The 19,761-nt window shown below is 42.9% G+C and overlaps 1 protein-coding gene across 1 annotated transcript in view; it reads right to left on the reverse strand.

Annotated features, from left to right (window-relative positions):
• Positions 1–3,391: 3,391 nt before the first annotated feature.
• Positions 3,392–19,761, reverse strand: part of EIPR1 (EARP complex and GARP complex interacting protein 1) — a 486,875-nt gene continuing 470,505 nt past the window's right edge. Inside the window, exon 9 of the mRNA XM_029595793.1 lies at positions 3,392–6,553. Coding sequence (XP_029451653.1) covers positions 6,379–6,553 — 175 coding nt within the window. The 3' untranslated portion in view covers positions 3,392–6,378. The remainder of the gene's footprint in view (positions 6,554–19,761) is intronic.

A 19,761-nucleotide genomic window follows, 5' to 3' on the forward strand; every position in this document is an offset into this window, starting at 1 on the left:
CATATCTACTCCGGTGAATAGTCCTCTGGATACACATTTTCCTCGAATATTAATACTTTTCTGAAAGATGTTTCTGGGGAGGCCTCTCTATGTTCCGAAGCACCTACCCATCCTCTTCCCCCTTTGATGATCTCTCGGAGATAATACGGAAGATCTAATCCTTCCCCAAGTAGAACTAACTATAGGGGGTTTGGAGCTTAATCCTTCTAGAGATTTATGTTCTGTTAATGAAAGCAATATTTCTCAAATGCCTTTACCAACATACAAAGAGACTGAGACCAGAGTCTCTCCTCCTGAGGTTGCTACTTCGGAGACAGACTTATGAGCTGTAGTTCCCATTCTCGCACCAGTTACTTTCTCTGCAATTCCTGGTATTACTGGTGCTGAAGAAAGTATTTCGAGTCTAATGAAGTTACCCATATTGAATCATCATTAGCCCCCACACTGTAGGGCAACTGTGTACCTTTTCTGCTGGAGCTTCTGTAAAGTTATCTGATTTCGACTCTAAAGTCAATGAAGTAACTGCAAATTTGATGCCTATCTCTGAATCTGTTAATACATTACAGTCAACTATGGTCGCCACCTTGAAAGACTATTTGATAATACATAATAAGTTAGAAATGTTGGAGAATAATTTGAGAGCTAGGAATCTCCGTATATTGAATTTTCCCAAAACTTGTTTGATATCTGCTGAGGAATTGTTTAAAAAAATATATGAGCGAAAATTTACAAATTTTACCTGATAAGGAAATAACCTTGTCTAGATGTTTCTATGTTCCAGGATTTAAAAAGGAGGCTAGACAAGAAGGTAGCAATGATCTTTTAACTTCCTTTGACAGTGCTAATATAACAGCATTTCTTCAAGATTCATCACAGAATATTCCAACTAGGGCAACTCTGATAATTACTTTAGTATCTGAACAGAATAAAGATCTGATCCTTAGATAGTATTTTAAATTTAAAAATGCTGTCTTCTATGGACATGCTGTCCAAATTTTTCCTGATGTATCTCGGGAGTCACAGTTCCACAGGAAGGCTTTTTTTTTTACAACTAAATAGATGAGCCTACGCCTTCATGGTCAGAGCTCACCCATAACTGAAGTGCCGCACAGAAGAGACAGCGTCAGTACAGTGGGCCACGATGTGGCTCGACTCCTCCTCTCGTTCCCGGCTAGGCCAGACATTGCAAATGGAGCCGGGGGAGGTGGCGGAGCAGGCAATGGCACACAAAGATGACATCAACAGCCCCATAAATGGCCACGATGGAGGCCATGCGGCCCCTTTTTCGCCTCTCCCGGGCAACCCACCCGTCCACCCTCTATTAAGTAATTAGGTATAAGGAGAAGTTTTGTTCAGTTTTAATGGTTGGAATGTCAAAGGAGCGGCATAGTTAATACTGTGAGGTTACTCATAGGCGAATAACTTACAATGCATCTGAGAAGCATGTTGCAACATGTTAAGCTATTAGGAGTGGAGGAGTAGCCTAGTGGGCTAAGAACCAGGAGACCAGGGTTCGCGTACTGCTGTCACTCCTTGTGACCTTGGGCAAGTCACTTTACCCTCCATGGCCTCAGGTACAAACTTAGGGGGTCATTTATCAAAATGCGGTAAGGCGTTTTCGCATGCGTTAAGGGCTTATCGCATGCGAAAAAGCCCCGTTTTCGCATGCGATAGGCCTTTAAGACATGCGAAAACGTGTTTACCGCATGCGATCGCACCATATCATATGGTGCAATGCAAATGCAGAAACAGGGAGGAGTAGGGGCGGAGAGAGGATGCAAATGCAAAACCTGGGCGGAGAGTGGGCTGGGTTAGCCTGCCTGCGAAGAGGTATCGCAGAGCCATAACGCCAATTTTAACAACACCTCTTTCAGATGCTTTAGGCTCTGCGATAGCAGCCGGGACCATGCGGTGAGTACCTTCGCCATTTGCGATGCGGTCCGTTAGCATACACCACGCCCCTTTTGCTATCGCATGCGGTACGTACTGCATTTTGATAAATCCACCCCTTAGATTGTAAGCCCTCTGGGGATAGGAAAATACCTATAGTACCTGAATGTAATCCACTTTGAAGCGCTGAAAAAAGTGCGAAAAGCAGAATATAAATCTAAATAAATGACAGACAGTAACACGTTAGTATACTTTGATAAAATGTATGATTGGGGTTAATGTCGCTTGGAAGGGGAGCGGTTACACCCCCCCCCCCCGGTGGGGCATCTTGAAAGTGGTGACGGTGGCATCATGGGATGGCATGGCAGTTAATCAGCGCCTTGGACGGCGCAAAGAGGAGGCATGACAAGCACCGATAGTCTGGGCCCCCTTGCTTGGGGACAAGGCAGGGGGGCCGATGGAGCAATGCTGCCCTGTTTGGTCCTCACGGCGGAGAGCAGCGGAGACTGGCTTTCCGGGAATAGCAAGCAACATACCGGCTCGGGTACCAATTGTTTAGGTTTTTAATCATGTGTTAAATAAAGCTGCGGCCTTGTAATTCCAATAACTGTCTTAGTGTTTCTCTGTTAACGAACGTTGTAAACTCATTAAGGTGAATGAAGGGGGTACAGGTGGAAGGGACATCGGCATCACAAGGTTATAGTTGCGGCTGCTAGTGTTATAAAACACGTGTTATTGCTTCTTCATTTTAAAAATTTCCTTGTAAAGGTATTGTTATTTTATCTGGAAATCAGTATATTTTTACAGATCCATTGCATTTAGAGACTTTTATTGCTGACAAGTCAATAAATTGAGGTATAATCAACATTCGAAATAATGGCCTTGGAATGTGTCAGTTTTCTTTTCTTTCTTTTTTTGAAGGTTTTTCCTCTTATGTTCTATTACATGAGGACTTGTATTTGATGCATATAGATTATTCTCTTTTCTTGTTTTTTTCTTAGGGGCAGAATTTAAAAGGTATGTGCGCGGCGTACATTTGTGTGTGCTACCCGGCATGCACAAATGTACGCCCGATTTTATAACATGCGCGGCAGCCGCACGTATGTTATAAAATCAGGGGTCGGCGCATGCAAGGGGGTGCACACCGAGCCCTCGGAGAGACCAGCTGGCTTTCCCCGTTCCCTCCAAGGCAGGCGTAACTTGCGCACACTGGCCGACTGCCGGCGCGCGATCCCCCTGTGCCGGAGTCCTCGGCCACGCCTCCCGGACCGCCCCCGGACTGCCCAGCCACGCCCCCTGCCTGCCCATTCAGAAAAACCCCGGGACATACGCGCATCCCGGGGCTTTATGCACGCTGCCGGGCCTTTTGAAAAAAGGCCCGGCACGCGTAGGGCTTTTAAAATCTGCCCCTTATTGTATATTGTTGGCTGTATGCACATTATTTCTTTCATATTTTCATGTATAAAGTGAAAAATTCAATAAAAAAACAGAAAAGGAGATATTTACTTTCATTGCTTTATAATATTATATTGAATATCCATTTGGGCCGACTGCTTTTTTTATACCCTTTAATTGCCTTTCACAATCTCATGTTGTCGGGATTATTTTGTAATATAGTACATAAAAAAGTCAGCAAATACACACAAATTACATCAATTTTCAAAGCGGACATATTTCCCACACAAATTACACCTGCCAAATCAACACAAATTTTTCATGACAATTAAAGCGCATATTTTTTAAAACCCAAAAGTATGCTCTTAAGTCCAAACCTCTTCCCAGTTCTGCCTCCATGAATGCCTCTGCTTGAACATGACATATGTGCACAAGTCTACCTGCATATCTGGTGGGAAATTTTGCAAAATGTCATTTCTGTATGGACCCTATGGGTAGCTCTACAGAGTCCATTTCCTTGCATGACACAGAAGGTAAATATGTGAGAAAAGCAGAAACCTCACTCAGATTTAGTAAATTTAGATTTATAAAGACTTGCATGAAATCCAACGAATATTTATTCAATCTTTTCAGGGCCAGAAAAGATCTCGCTGCAATCTGAGACAGATAATTCTTGCTCTGATGCTTCTTAATCTGCCAAACTAGTAATCTGTTATTCCTGTTATCAAATTCATAATAATTAATTTTGGCTAATCATAACTTTTGCTTTGTTTTTCAAATGTTCAGCACAGCAGCACAGCTCATTTTGTTCTAATTTTATTCAACTCAGTGTAAACCTTTCTTAAACCACTTTTAAGCTCTATTAGTTTAGCCAATTCTTCATTCTACGAGAGGCTAAGGCTATCAAATTTCCTCCCATTATAGCTGTGCCTGTCTTTAAACAGCAGTGTGGGTATAATACCATTCTTATAATTATTTTTGCAAAAGGAAGGCATTAGATCTGTTATTCTGCTTAGTTAATTCTGCTAAATTATAACTGGCATGTAATCTCAAAAATAGTGATTTATTTTATATTGCAAGCATTAACCTAAGAGCTTTCTATGTCATTCCTAAAACTTGTTAACCTAGCAATATGAACCTAACCTGGATGATGCTCTATGATATGACATTTGTAAAGTTATGATTTTAGTAAACATAATACCATTTTTTATCTTCATTTTTGCTATTGATTCCTTGATGAGTCATGAACACCAAACTGTAGTTATAAGGAGAAAAGGGGCATATTATTCAATGGAATGTGGGCAAACTCAGTATGGTTCGTCTGTCCTTAATCTACATACATAAAATGAAGGCTGATAATGTATTTCATATTCAGAGCAAGTCTGAAATATCATGTGAAAGGGGTTTACACAACATTTGCAAGATATGTAGGACATACGATTCATATATTTGAACATAGAATTGGATTATTTTTGTTCACTATACTTAGCCCATATTGGGATTTATTCTAAATCCTGAATTTGAATGAATTATCTCTTAATTGCTGTTTCTTCTATTATTGTGGTTTTAACACTCAATCACATTTTCATACACTATCGGTAATAGTTTTCCTGCACAGTCCTTTGATCAAGATAGAGACAGAGAGAGAGAGGGACAGAAATAACACCACATCACTCTCGATCAATTCTGAATAATACATGTAGTCTTATCCATTACTCATTATTATAGATTTGTTGCAGAGACCTTGAGACTGTCAGGTAGTGAGATTGTACATGATGTACTTACATTTCTCATAAACAAACTGGAAAACCTTAACTGGGACATTGTAGATTTTTAACCGGAGGGATTGTTTAATTTTTGAATTATGTACAGATCTAGTTTATCTCTGAGCTTACACATTTTTAGGATGGACTTTGAGTTTATTTACTCTCACAAGAGGAATTAGCACCCCTAATAAAAAAACAAACTGCAAATTTCCATTCTAACAAGGTTCACACTAAGCTTTTCCTTCTGAAGATTGTTACATGGTGCTGAAAATACTTGTAGTCAAATGATTTTGCTCCTACATTTCTGTTGTGATACTCAAAATTTTTGTTTAAAACCTTGGCCATACAGTGGGTTATCCATTCTCATTACAAAATTTAGCAATGGACTTTAAATATTAGGTTTTGGTCACTTTCCTCAGTTATAAAACTCAGATCACAAAGTATATCTGATGCATCAGTAGACAGGATAACACATTTTCTCTTATGTAGGGGATAATTAAGAATCTACTAATAACTGTTAAATTATCATTTTGTGAATATGTATTTATATCTACTTATAATGCACAAATAAAATAACTTGAGACTACTAATCATATGGCCATCTGAAATCAAAGATATCTAAAGGACTGGAAACAAATGCTGTTATATAAGGAAACTATCCAATGGCTTTTAAATACAACATGTGTTTCTGTTTATTGATAATGTTTCATTAATATTTGTAACTGTCCGTTTGGCATGGTTATCATCTTGATAACTCATGAAGACAATTATAGACATTTTGAGAGCAGTAATCAAACCTCACAAGCCTGAAAGCAAATTTTCAAAGGGAAACTTCCTGTGGACTCTCTCTGTGAAAATTCAGGTAGTGCGTCCTTTGCTGATACTTTGGAACTTGCGTACTTTGTAATTGCATGGGAACAGACAAAGTATCCACCAGAAAGTATGTGCGGTGATTTGAAAATCACCGCACATACTTTCCCTCCATCAACCTGACTCCACCCCTTTTTTGCAGCAGACTTTTACCTGCACTGCAGGGGGGAAATATTGAAACCATGTTTATCTGTGCAAAGGTTTTTGATTATTGCCACCTTATAGGTATTGGTAATATAGTATGAATGTCAGATACATCTGACATTTTCTCAAAGAAGAAATAAGAAACTGGATACCAAGTGTACTGCTAACCAGCAATCTATTTTTAAATGTTTACATAGAATGAATAAAAAAAGAAGACAGCTCTCTGCCAAGCCTACTGTACTTACATAAAAAAGGTCCATGAATATCAAGAAAAGTTAAAGGATGATAATGCAAATAAACAAAATTACAGAGACTATAATAATATATGATATTTGAGTGCTCTGGGAACTCTATTAATAACGAGTCGTCCATCATAACTTAAGGAGGCAAATAGCCATGGGTCTGCAGAAGACCATTCCACAGCATACACACTGTCTTCATGTTCTTCATAGGTAGCTATTATACTGTCCTGTAGTGGTTCCTTAGTTCTATAATAAAAACATGTAAAAAGGAAAAATCAATGCAATTGATTTGTAAAGCATGATAAATGTTCATCTGAAAATTTACAGGATACATTGTAAAGACCTTGACTTATTTTGCAAGTCCCAGTGAGAAAAACCTTTTATGTCCATGAAAATAACTTAGGTTTAGGTTTAAGAAATGCAATCAGTGAGTAGTTATAGCACCAAGGGGGGCCATTCTAAATTTATTTACTCTGAGTTAGTCACAGCTCAAGGTGATATGAAAAACTACTAAAAACATCATAACATTATGTAACTTCAAAATTGTATATAACTGATCTGATTAGCACAACAGACATCCATGTACTTTGTTTTGGTGTTTAATATATACATTTAAATATAATAAGTTGAGATTATTTTATGGATGCATGCACTGTAAAATTTATTAGATGCCTCAAGAAATGGAATCATTGAGTATATCCTGGAGATATGTGCATGTGTGGAATGCTGGAATTTCCACTAGCTGCACTGGCTTAAAAGTGTAATAAAAATGACCACAATGAGAAAAAGAATGAGAGAACATCTCTAAATATTGCTGATCTAGGCATAAAGAAATGCATTAATCAAACAACAATCAGAAGTTCCCATGATGATTTAAAGGCTTGCTTAATCTTAGAGGCTTAGATCTCACCTGAGACACAAATCCTCTTTTTCTCATAACACCAAGATGGACTGTGCAGAGCTTGGAATAGTATGAAACCCATAGGTCAAAGTGGTTTGGGAGACTTTTTTTTATATTATGTTCATATCTTTTATATAATTAAGATTCTAACCAAATGATTCATTTCTATTATTTGGAATTATCTTTGAGTATTTTAACTAAACAGTTAAGCTTGGCACAATCAAATGTACTTGATATGCAAAAATAGTTGTTTTGATTATGAACGTAGTCACCATTAAAAATATATATACTTAATGGAAAATATTCCTTATGCAATGAACATACTTTTCCCACCAAATACACTTAACATTTCTAGGATGGTTTCCAAACCTTCTTTTTTTTTTTTCTTCAAAATAATTTAATTCCTCCTTTTCTCCAAATCCCCAAATAGGGAGAAATTACAACTTACCTGATAATTTTCTTTCCTTTAATGAGGACAGGTTAATCCACACCAGTGGGTTAGGCACCTCTATCAGCAGATGGAGACAGAGCAAAGCTAACTTCACAGTATATAAATCCCTGCACTGACATCAGCCCTCCAGTATTCTCTGCAAAAGCCAACTGTGGACAACTAAACAATATATGAACATAACTATTAACAGACAACCCTTCAAGCACTCAGTTAACAAGAAAACACTAAGCTCAGACAAAGTTTAATATCCTAAACTAGGGAATGAATCTGACATTTACCAGTAATTCCCAGAAACGTAACCACTCAGGAGGACAATATCATCACCATCCGGCAGCCAAGGGTGGGAAGGTGGATTAATCTGTCCTCATTAAAGAAAAGGAAAGTATCAGGTAAGTAGTAATTTCTCCTTTTTTAGCATTCAGGCAGGTTAATCCATACCAGTGGGATATACCAAAACTACTCCTGAACCGGGTGGGAGGCTGCTAACAGTCTGATCAACACCACATGCATGAAGGTTGCACCCTCCAGGGTCTGCACATCCAGGCGGTAATGCCTGGAAAAGTTGTGTAAGGTGGAGCACGGTGCAGCTCAGCAAATCTCGATGGGAGACAACAATCTAATTTCCGCCCATGACACTGCCTGAGTTCTAATGGAATGAGCCCTCACCTGACTAGGTAAAGGCTGCTCAGCATCCACATATGCGGCCATGATTACCTCCTTAATCCAGTGGGCAATTGTAGCCTGAAACACCGGCCTACATGTTTACTCCCACCGTGGAGTATAAACAGCCGATCTGTCTTCCTGAGAGGTTTAGAAACCTCCAATTACCTCATGATATGCCTCTTGACATCCAAGGTCCATAACAGACGATATTCATACACATCTCTCTCCCTGTCCAGAGTCGGCAGGGAAATCGATTAATTCAAGTGAAAATCTAAGACCTCCTTTGACTAAAAAGACAGGACAGTACACAGCTGTATCCATTCCCGGAGTCAATTGCAGAAACGGTTCCTGGCAAGACAAGGTGTGCAGTTCAGAAACTCTAAGCACAGATCAAATTGCCACTAGAAACACTATCTTCAAAGTAAGTAAACTCAAGGAAAGGCTGTGCAGTGGTCGAAAGGTGGGACCCACCAAAAAATCCAAAACCAGATTAAGACTCCACAAGGGCACCGGTAACCACAAAAGAGAACGAAGATGCTTCACCCCTTTTAAGAATCAGGCCAATAAGGGTCCACCATTCATCTGACCTTAGAAACAGGCAAGAGCCATCACCTGTACCTTCAAGGAATTAAGGGTCAACCCCTTAATCAATCCATCCTGCAAAAAATCCAAAATGAGCGGGATCTTAACTGAACAAAGATGAACACCTCATACCTCACACCAAGTCTCAAACACTCACCAAACCTGAACATAGGCTAAGGAAGTGAGAACGTTTGCGCTTGAGGCAAGGTAGCAATCACAGCAATGGAATATCCGTGCTTCAGCAACCAAGCCCCCTCAAGGGCCATATCGTAAGACTAAATTGAGTCAGATCTTTGTGAAGAACAGGCCCCTACCATGGCAGATCCCTGTGGACCAGTAATTGGAGAGAATATTCCACCAGGAGCCTTTGCAGATCTGCATACTATGGCCTCCTGGGCCAATCTGCCACCACCAGAAGAACCATCCTCGTGTGACTCTTGAATCTCTCAACTGTTCTGCCCAACATGGGCCATGGGGAAAAAGCATATAGAAGCTTGCCCTCTGGCCACTCCTGCACGAGGGCATCAGTGCCCAAGGATTTTAGATCTCTCCTGCGACTGAAGAAGCAAGGAACTAGATACAGGAGGCCCTAGCAGTCCACTATGAGCTAGAACACTTCATTTGACCATTCCCATTCTCCTGGGTCCAGATTCTGTCTGCTGAGAAAGTCAGCTCTTATATTGCCTTTTCCTGCAATGCGTAAGGCTGAGATCTCCAGAAGATATACTTCTGCCCATTCTGTGAGTTGAGTTATTTCCTGCGACACTTGCTGGTTCTTGGTTCCTCCCTGCCGATTGATGTAAGCCACTGTCGTCATTGTTTGAATTATTCAGACCGCTCGACCCTGCAAGTGGTCAACAAATCGCAAGCATGCCAACCGAACAGTATGGGCTTCCAGCTGATTGATGATCCTGAGAGACTCTTCTGTTCTCCAGCACCCCAGATTTGTCAACTCCTGACAGTGAGCCCCCCAACTCTGGAGGCTTGCATCTGTCGTGAGTACTGGCCAGTCCAGTTTTTGTAGGGAAACACTCTTCCTTAGATGATGTGCTTGTAACCATCACTGAAACTGGATGATCATCTCCACCAGTAAGTAACATGGTAACATAGTAATGACAGCAGAAAAAGACCAAAATGGCCCATCTAATCTGCCCAGCAAGCTTTTCAAGGTAGTAACGCTTTGTGCAGGTTACCCCCATGTTTCTCTTAAGGGTAGTAACTGCCGCTCCATGCACGTTACCCCCATGTTTCTCTTAAGGGTAGTTACTGCCGCTCTCTGTCGGTTAAGCTTTTTTATTTATTCCCATTCTCTAGCCTTTTAGGGATCCACAGTGTTTATCCCGTGCCCCTATGAAATCCTTCACAGTTTTAGTCTTCACCACTTCCTCCAGAAGGGCATTCCAGGCCCAAATTGAGTAGTCCTGAGACTGTGGACTCTAATGAGCAGCAGTGTGCGCTGAAGAGAATTCATATGCGCCCTTGCTCACAGAACCACCTCTACGGTGGCTGTCATCAACCCGAGCACCTGTAGAAAAGACCACACTCTCGAGCATATTGTTTCTGTCAATAGTAGCACCTGTACCATCAGTTTCTGAATGCAGATCTCCAGCAACAACACCCTGCCTTACTTCATGTCAAAGCAAACACCGAGATACTCCAGTGATTGAAATGGCTGCAGATGGCTCTTGGCCAAGCTAATCACCCAACCTAGTTCCTGTAGCAAGGAGATCACCTCGCGCGAGACCTGAAGGTTCTCTTTCATACTCTTGGCCTAAATTAGCCAATTGTCTAAGTACGGGTGGACCAGAATCCTTTCTCAACACTGCCGCCACCACAACCATGACCTTGGAAAAGGTTCTGGGCATGGTGGCCAAACCGAAGGGTAGCACTGAAAACTGACAATATAACCTCAAAACAGCGTAACGCAGAAAGAGTTGATGTTCCAGTCAGATAGGAATATGTAGGTATACCTCTGACAAATCCAGAGATGTAATAAATTCTCCTGACTGTACTGCCATTATCACTGAGTGTAAAGTTTCCATGTGGAAATAAGTCACCGTAAAATGACTGTTTACTGCCTTGAGATCCAGGATGGGGCAAAAGGAACCTTCCTTCTTGGGGACAATGAAATAAATGGAATATCAGCTCGAATTTTCTTGTGACATGGGAACTGGTACTACAGCCCATAGGTTAAGGAGGTTTGACAACGTGTACTCCACTGCCTGCGTCTTCTACGGAGAACTGCAGGTGGACACCATGAAAACGTCCTGAGGAACGCTGAGAAATTCCAGAGCATAGGATTCTCTTATCTCCAGAACCCACTGGTCTGATATGATCTCGACCCACCTCCAATAAAGAAAAGAGAGAGGCAACCCCCTATATCTCCTGTTCCCAGGGGTGGGTCAACATATCTTCATTGAGAGATTCTGGGGACATTGCATCTTGAGCCTGCATGCTGTCTGGTCTGCCTCGGATGAAAGGACTCAGACTTACCCAAAGGTCAAGCCCTCTGAGAAACCACTCCTCTGTAGGGTCGAAAGCATTTGAAACCCTTAGCATGACCTCTCATACTGAAAGAGCATGGTGCTTGCTTCTTATCCTTTGGAAACCAAGGAACCTGGGACTCATCCCACTTATTGGCCAATTTTTCCAACTCACTCCATACAAGGGTGATCCTTTAAAGGGCAATTTCATAAGATTAGGCTTTGAAATTGTATTGGCTGGCCAATTCCTCAGCCATAGAGATGCCTGGCCACTATCAGTGAAGCCAACCCTCTGGCAGAGGTGCAGACCAGGTCACAGCCTGCATCCGCCACAAAGGTAGCTGCTGATTCCATCACTGCCCTGGAATTTAAACCAGAGTCATCGACTTCCTGAGCGAGAAGCAAACAAGTGTGAGTTACCAGGGAGCAACGAGAGGCTACCTGCAAATTCAATGTCTTTGCCTTAAAGGCCTGCTTAAGGACAGCCTCAATTCACCTACCTTGTGCATCCTTCAATGCCAGTCCCCCTTATACAGGGATAGTCATCCGCTTGGTGACGGCGCACGCCAATGCATCCGCTTTCAGAAAGTGCAACTGCTCTCTTGCAGCTGGATACAGGGGGTGCAGTGCTTCCAAGGCTGGTCCCCCTTTAAAATTAGCTTCTGGGGAGCCCCATTCAAGATCAATCAGTTCTTGAATAGCATCCATAATGAGAAAGAAACATGATGCTTTACGCAAAGAAATTAAAATGGGATGATGCTTTGGCTCAGACATGGAATCAGTACCCGGCATCCCCAGAATCTTCAAAGTCTGGGAAATCAGGACCAGCAACTCATCTCTATGGAAGAAATGCAACATTGTTCTATATAGCTCCAATCCTGGAGGAATTTTCCCATCCTCCAGGGTCCCTATCAGTGTGAGCCACAGCAGGTCTAGTTGTACCCGTGGCACCAGGCGTGCAGGAATCCACAGACTGTGATCCTGAACTGATAGGTTTGGCCAGGGCCGCTGACTGCGCCTGTAGAAAGGACTGCAGCCCTTGAAAAATTTCCACCCAAGAAAAGACAGTAGGATCTATGCCAAAACCAGGGGGCGTCGGTCCTGTGCCCACTGAGCTACCAGCCCAGTGGATGAACTAGTTAGGGGAGCCCCAAAACCAGGCGAAACCTCTAGCAGTTTTCCCTCTTGTTGCATCCCCACATCTTTCTGGGAGGGAGTGGGCTTAGCAAAATCCCTGAGCCTCCAAGCAGTGCCAAATATGGCAAGCAGCATAAAGGATAAGGTGCTTAGGCTTCTTTGCTACTGGCACCATGGATAAACACCCACTATCAGTATGCTCTCAAAAGCTTCTGCTAACTGTGAGCTCAGCTGTGCTCTGTCCAATGAGCGTATACTACAGATGCCCAAAATGTAGGCGTCCAATACATGGTTCAGATAGGCGCCCACCCGAGCGCCCATGCACAAGTGCGAACTGACAGGAACTGATTCACGGAGGCCTTGAGCAGAAAAGCATACGTTGCCACCATGGCCTACCACGTGGTGGCTAAGCAAAGCCTGAGAGCGAGGCCTTGCCAAAAAAAACTGCTCAATCTGCCAAGCTGCCAAAACTCAGCAGGCTCCCCTGGAGATGGGAATGGATGTTGGATCGGCGCACTGAGCTCGGAAACCAGAAGGGGGATGAAATCCCTAAAATTACCCCCCCCCTTTTTTTTTTTTTACTCTTTTCCTAAGCCAAGTACAGAGTCGGTCTCTGGCTGCGGGGAGAAAGGGCAAAGGCCTTCACTGCCGCGCTCAACTTCCTGCACCTGCTAGCCTCTCAGCTGTCTGTCTCTCTACTGTTCAGTTCATACCGGAAAACCAGCTACTGGACCAAGGTACTCTTCTGAGGGAGGGATCTGCAGATATCATCTCGGGAAAACTCAATTGAGGGAGGGACCAAAAGGTATCACCACAGGAGAGCAAGGCAAATTAATTTCCTTCTTCTTTTCTCCTCTTACAAATTTTTACAGAGATACGTTTCCACCATCTGCTGGAGATAGAAAATATTGGCGGGCTGATAGTGCAGAAGTATATATACCATGTCATCAGCTTTGCTCTGTCTCCATCTGCTGGTAGAGGTGCATAACCCACTGGTGTGGATTAACCTGTCTGAATGCTAAGAAAACTGTATATAGCGTGAATTGTGGCTTAACAAGGCATCTCTGCCTCCTCAAGACCTGCTATGATCAGCAAACAAACCTATTAGGCATTTCAATTCTTAGGAAAAACCTTCAGGCTTCAGTCTTTCTAGTTGACTGATACTTATTTGTGCACTGCTTCCTGCAATTATTTTCTTTCCACAGACCCGTGTTAGCATTTCTATTTTTGGGAGAAAAGACAAAATCTTTCCCATTACCTGTTTTCTCCTGGTAATCCACCTTACTCTGTTATACTTGTAGAAAGAGCTTTGGTTGATATGCCATTTACACTTATCTGACCACAATCAAAGGACCTGATGGAACATTAGCTCAGGTTACTTTGATGTGGCCAGTAGGCATTGTTAAAGAATGATACCTGCTACATCTTTCCCCTCCCACTGTGGCCACTAAAGTCAAGAACAGAATTTAAGAAAACCCTCTGGGCTGCCAATAACACCTGGCAATATACTGTGATAAGGATATATGTTTCCATCTAAGAATAAAATATTGAATTTTGTGTTAATTTTCCTATGACTGAAAATTGATGACAGTCCAAATGGGAACTGAAACACCAATTCAACATAACAGATGTCACATCTCTTAAATATAGTCTTTAGTGCACCCAGAGTTAGTGTATTTTAGTACATGTTCAATACCCAAGGCAGTAGTTGTACTATGTCTGAGATTTGAAGACAACATTGGAATACAATTACATATCAGTGACAGCTCTGCAAAATTCAGTCTTGCTGATTACGTTCCACTTATTTGGGTATTTCCACAGATTTCAGTTGATATCAAGCATAAATGGCCTAAATCGAAATTCATCATATTCTTTAAACTTTTATTGCCAGTTACAATCATATACATTACTTACATGCAAAGAAAAATGAGATTAGGCAACTGGATTCTTTCATATTGTATACATAATGAATACCATGTGGCACTGGATAAGGAAAAGAGCCTGGGGTTATGTGTAGCAAGACTTAAATTATAAAACTTCTATGTGAATTGCATTTTGCTATATAGCATGTTCATCCTATAATAAATTGTGAATTGCCAGCATGATATATTTTCCAGGACTGACCATTTCAGTACAAAAAATGACTCACCAATTACTGGACCCAAACTTTTAACATGGTCAATATATGCCTGTTATCAAAATTGTGCTGAATGTTTAATTATTGAAAAGAAATTAATCTACTAAACACACTGGCCAATTCGATCTTTTCTGATGAACAAACATTAGCTATGAAGCTGCATATTAGCTAGCCACATAGATGTTTTGAACTGGCAGTGAAACAGTTTCAGTGTTTTCTGTCATCTGTGAATATAAGAACATTGTGGTAGTTTACTAAAGTATGATATAAAAGACATGACTTTTAAGCTTAGAGTGTTTTGTTTTTTTTTTTTAAAGAGCTTCCTTTGGAGAACACCAATTACAGATGAGTATTTATGCTTTCCCCCTAAATTGGTATTTTTTTTATAGCTTTGCACTGATAAAGAAGACTGTCACCAGCAGGATTAAAAAAAGCTTCAAGAAAGGCATCAGGAGAGTATAATGGGGATATGTGGGAACAGGAATGGCAAGCTAAGTGAAAAAATATATGGAGCACTGACAAACAACAAGCAAAACTCCAGAAGGCGAGGGCAAAACCTTGGCTGTAAATTTTCTCAAGCAGATCTTAAGAATGGAATATGGGTATAACCTGCACAGAGCAGCAGTTACTTCTTTTAACAGAAGGCACAGGAGAGAGGGGGGTAATCTGTATGGAGCAGCAGTTACCACCCAAGCAACTTGCTGAGCAGACTGGATGGACCTTTTGGGTCTTTATCTGCAGTCATTTACTATGAGCTCATAGGTAGCAAGTAAAAGCATCTTGACAATTAAAATCCATAGTCTAATGGTAAAACAACTTTCATAGAAGATCACTAATTTAAATATATTGAGAGGTGAACAGTGCATGAAAGGAAAAGAAATGGTTCAAAAATACAAACTTAAGAATAAAGGGGCAGATTTTTAAAAAGTACGCACGCGCGTACTTTTGTTCACGCACCCGGCGCAAACAAGAGTACGCCGGATTTTAATAGATACGCTTGTGGCCGCGCATATCTTTTAAAATCCGGGGTCGGCACGCACAAGGCTGCACAAAATCGGCAGCCTGCGGGCGCCGAGTCACGCAGCCTGCCTCCGTTCCCTCCAAGGCCGCTCCGTTCCCTCCAAGACACGCCCCCCGGAACGCCCCCGATGACGCACCGGCCGCAACACACCCCCGACACGCCCCCCCCCCCCCCAGGAAAGCCCCGGGACTTACGCGCGCTGCCGAGCCTATGCAACATAGGCTCGGCACGCGCAGAGGGTGGAAGGGGCAGCTTTTCGGGGGTTACACGCGTACCCCTTTGAAAATCTGCCCCAAATGTTTCCAACCAAAACTGGGAGAGGGGTTAAGTATAGCATTTGGATTGATGCAGATGTAAAATTTCTGAAAAATAGCTCCCACAATACTAGATAACAAACATAAGCTACAAAACAAGAACCCATGGAGCATGTGAATGTCTGAAATGAAAAAGAATAATATACTTGAGCTAACCATCAAGGGTAAAATAGATACACATAAAATATGACAATCTTAAAAAAAACAAAACGCATATGTGATGAAGATCAGCATCTTAAGACTATCAAGTTATTGAGAGCAAAATGTTCCAGAAGTATTCAAAATTAGGAGTGGTGATGACATATGCTGCAGAAAGAGCATGTGTTGCAACATGTATGCAAGTCTGCTTTCAAGAAGTCAACCAGGAAGCTTCTGCCATCAAAATGTAAGAAGCAACACGGCAGTGTTTTGGATGCATAGAAGGAAGCATATTATTCTCTCGGACTAGCTCAACATTCCAGGAGCCACATCGTTATCATCACAAAACAAATTAAATATTCATAAACAAGAAAGTTAAATATGTATGACTCAAAAATGTCAGCAACACAACCTTAAGGTTAGAAATCAATGTATAGTGGGATATGCACATAAATACATGCATGAGTAGTTATGAGAAATGTGTACACATGCGCACACACAAGTGAAAATCTAATTGAACATGATCTGAGTGTAAGATTTTGAAAATTATGATCTGAAAGCAACAGACTTTAAATGGGATAAGTAGAATATTAAGCCTAGCTGCAAATATATATCAGCAAGCTAAGGAAACCAGAGAATATTCCTAAAGCTCAGCAGGAAAATTAAGTTTGAAAGCTGACCAGGACAGAGATATAACCTTTGAGGATTTCTCAAGCAGTCTCTCCCTTGAGTATCTGAACTATGAATGCTAAAAAAAATGATCGAGAGTGAAGAGCATTATGGATTAATCTGATGCAAAAGCTTCTAGGACTAGCAATTTTACAACAGCTTAAAAACTTTTGAGAGTTACAAATCATTACATCTATATCTCAGAGGAGCAAAAACATATCTGGCAACACTATAAATATAAATGGATCCCACAATCTAGAATTTTGATGTCAAAAACTGAAGCACTAGAAGTAACCTTCAGGTAACTAACTCTAAATCAGCAAGTAATATCCAGATTAAACATTTTTAGAAGCATCGTTATTCCTTAAATGTCAACTTTATTGATACTATGGAAACAATGTAGAGAGAGAACTGTTGCACTCAGAGGTGGACCCATGTCCTGGGGCAGTGGAGGAACACCTCCTGATAGCGATCAGGAAGCAACTGCCCCCAGGGGGCAGAGCACTGAGGAGACAGAGGCTAGGATGAGCTTCACCACTGGAAGCCCGAGGTCCCCCTGGGAGGAGCCCGTAGGGACCCGGGCCGCTTAGACTTAGGTGGGCCTCGCAGGGTCTCCTGGGAGAGTAGAAGTCCGGCGTGCCCAAAGACACAGTGAGAGCGCGATCGGGTTTGAGACTAGAGGTCCGATGGAGGAGGACCAGAACAGCATAGATGATGACAAGGTAAGGAACAGAGCCAGAATCTAGGGGCGAGGTCAGGCGAGCAAAGGTCAGAGTCCAGAGGTCAGTCCGTGGGAAGGTCAAAAAGGCAGAGGTCAGATACCGGAGATCAGATGAGGTCACAGGCAGGCCGAAGTTAGGAGGCAGGCAGCAGGCAGGCGGGCAGGTCAAGGAACAAGCTGAGGTCTTGAGAGAGGCGGCAGGCAGGCAGGTCAAGGAACAAGCTGAGGTCTTGAGGCAGGCGGCAGGTCAAGGAACAAGCTGAGGTCTTGAGAGAGGCGGCAGGCAGGTCAAGGAACAAGCTGAGGTCTTGAGGCAGGCGGCAGACAGGTCAAGGAACAAGCTGAGGTCAGTACCAATTAGACAGTCCTTAGGTACTACCTGGGGAAAAGTACAGACGAACACAGGAACAAGATGAGCAGAACCTAGGGTGCAGGAATGAGTCAGGAACAGGACTGGAGCAGAAGGATCCTGGAACGAGACTTGGAACAAGACAAGCGCAGGAACAAATGCAAAAGCAATCTCGCATACAAGCTGACCCGATTGCTAAGGGAAGGAAGCACAAACAGGAACTTCCTTATATCGGGGGATCAATCAGGGCGCACCGTGGAGTTGAGGCCTGCCCTTGGCCCTACAATAGGCCGGGTGGTCCACGCGCGTAGGGGCGTGGCCAGCATCGGTGAGGATGCTGAACCTCGGCGAGGGGCCTGGCGCACAGTGAAAGGCCCGGCAACCACCGCTGCGGGACGCCGGGGACTAGAGGAGCTGGCAACCACCGCTAGGGAGGCTGACCCAGGACCTGCCATGGAACTGTGAAGGTGAGCAGGCCCGGGCGTGGGACAGCCGTGGACGGGGCACGTAACAGTACCCCCCTTCTAGGCCTCCCCCTACGCGGCTGTGGTTTGTCAGGGTAGGGTCTATGAAAAGCCTTCAAAAGTTCTTTATCAAGGATGTTGTGTGATGGTTCCCACGAATTCTCCTCAGCCCCATAATCCTCCCAGGCGAGGAGGTATTCCCGCTTGCCTCGACGTCGCCGTACATCGCGGACCTCTCTTATCTGGAGGGAAGAGTCAGGTTCTGCAGAGTCCCAAGGAGCAGGAGGAGCTAAGCGTGAGGGCCAGAAGAGGACCAATGGTTTTAGCAAGGACACGTGGAACGTGTTATGGATGCCCATAGAACGAGGCAGCTGGAGTTGGTATGATACAGCTCCCACTCTTCGGATCACTGGAAAAGGTCCAATATATTTCGGAGCCAAACAATGAGAAGGGAGTCTCAATCGGATGTGTCAATCACTCAGCCACACCTTCTGGCCGGGACGGAAGAGTGGAGCAGGACATCTGTGAAGGTCTGAGGTGCGCTTAGCGCATTCAGCAGCTTGCGAGAGATGCTCTTTTACTTGTGTCCAAACTTGATGAATAGTATGAGCCATGGATTGTGCCGCTGGTGATGGGACTGTCAAAGGAACAGGAAGAGGCAGTCGGGGCTGCCATCCAAAAAGAACCGCAAACAGGGAAATATTAGTGGCTGCAGCAACATGAGTATTGTGCGACAGTTCGGCCCAGGGAAGAAGGTCTGACCAATCATTTTGTTGATCGTTTACATAGGAATGAAGGAATGTCTTCAAAGTCTGATTGGTCCTTTCAGCCTGCCCATTAGCCTGGGGATGGTAGGCCGATGTATAGCTTAAGGAGATATCAAATTTCTTACATAAGGAACGCCAATACTTGGCTGCAAACTGTGATCCTCAATCGGAGTCAATCTCCTTGGGGAGTCCATGGAGGCGAAAGCTGTTCTTTAAGAAGAGTTTCGCCAATTCTGGGGCTGACAGAAGGCCCGGCAAGGGAATAAAGTGACCCAGTCCTTAGAGAATATTAGGATGTCGTCCAAATATATGACTACGAAGTTGTACAGAAGATCTCTGAAGATTTCATTTATAAGTCGCTGAAAGATGGCTGGAGTGTTATACAGCCCAAAGGGCATCACTACGTATTCGTAGTGACCGTCTCTTGTATTAAATGCTGTCTTCCAAATATCATCAGGTTGGATGCGTACCAGATTGTACGCACCCCTCAGGTCCAACTTGGAGAAGATTTGTGCCCCTTCTAGGCGATCAAACAGTTTATTGATGAGGGGTAGTGGATATTGATCCTTGCGAGTTATAGCATTGAGACCCCTGTAATCAATACAGGGATGTAGCTCACCGTCCTTTTTTTTCACGAAGAAGAACCCCGCACCAGCA

Source organism: Rhinatrema bivittatum, chromosome 3 (genome assembly GCF_901001135.1).
Source record: "Rhinatrema bivittatum chromosome 3, aRhiBiv1.1, whole genome shotgun sequence".
Lineage (NCBI taxonomy): Eukaryota > Metazoa > Chordata > Amphibia > Gymnophiona > Rhinatrematidae > Rhinatrema > Rhinatrema bivittatum.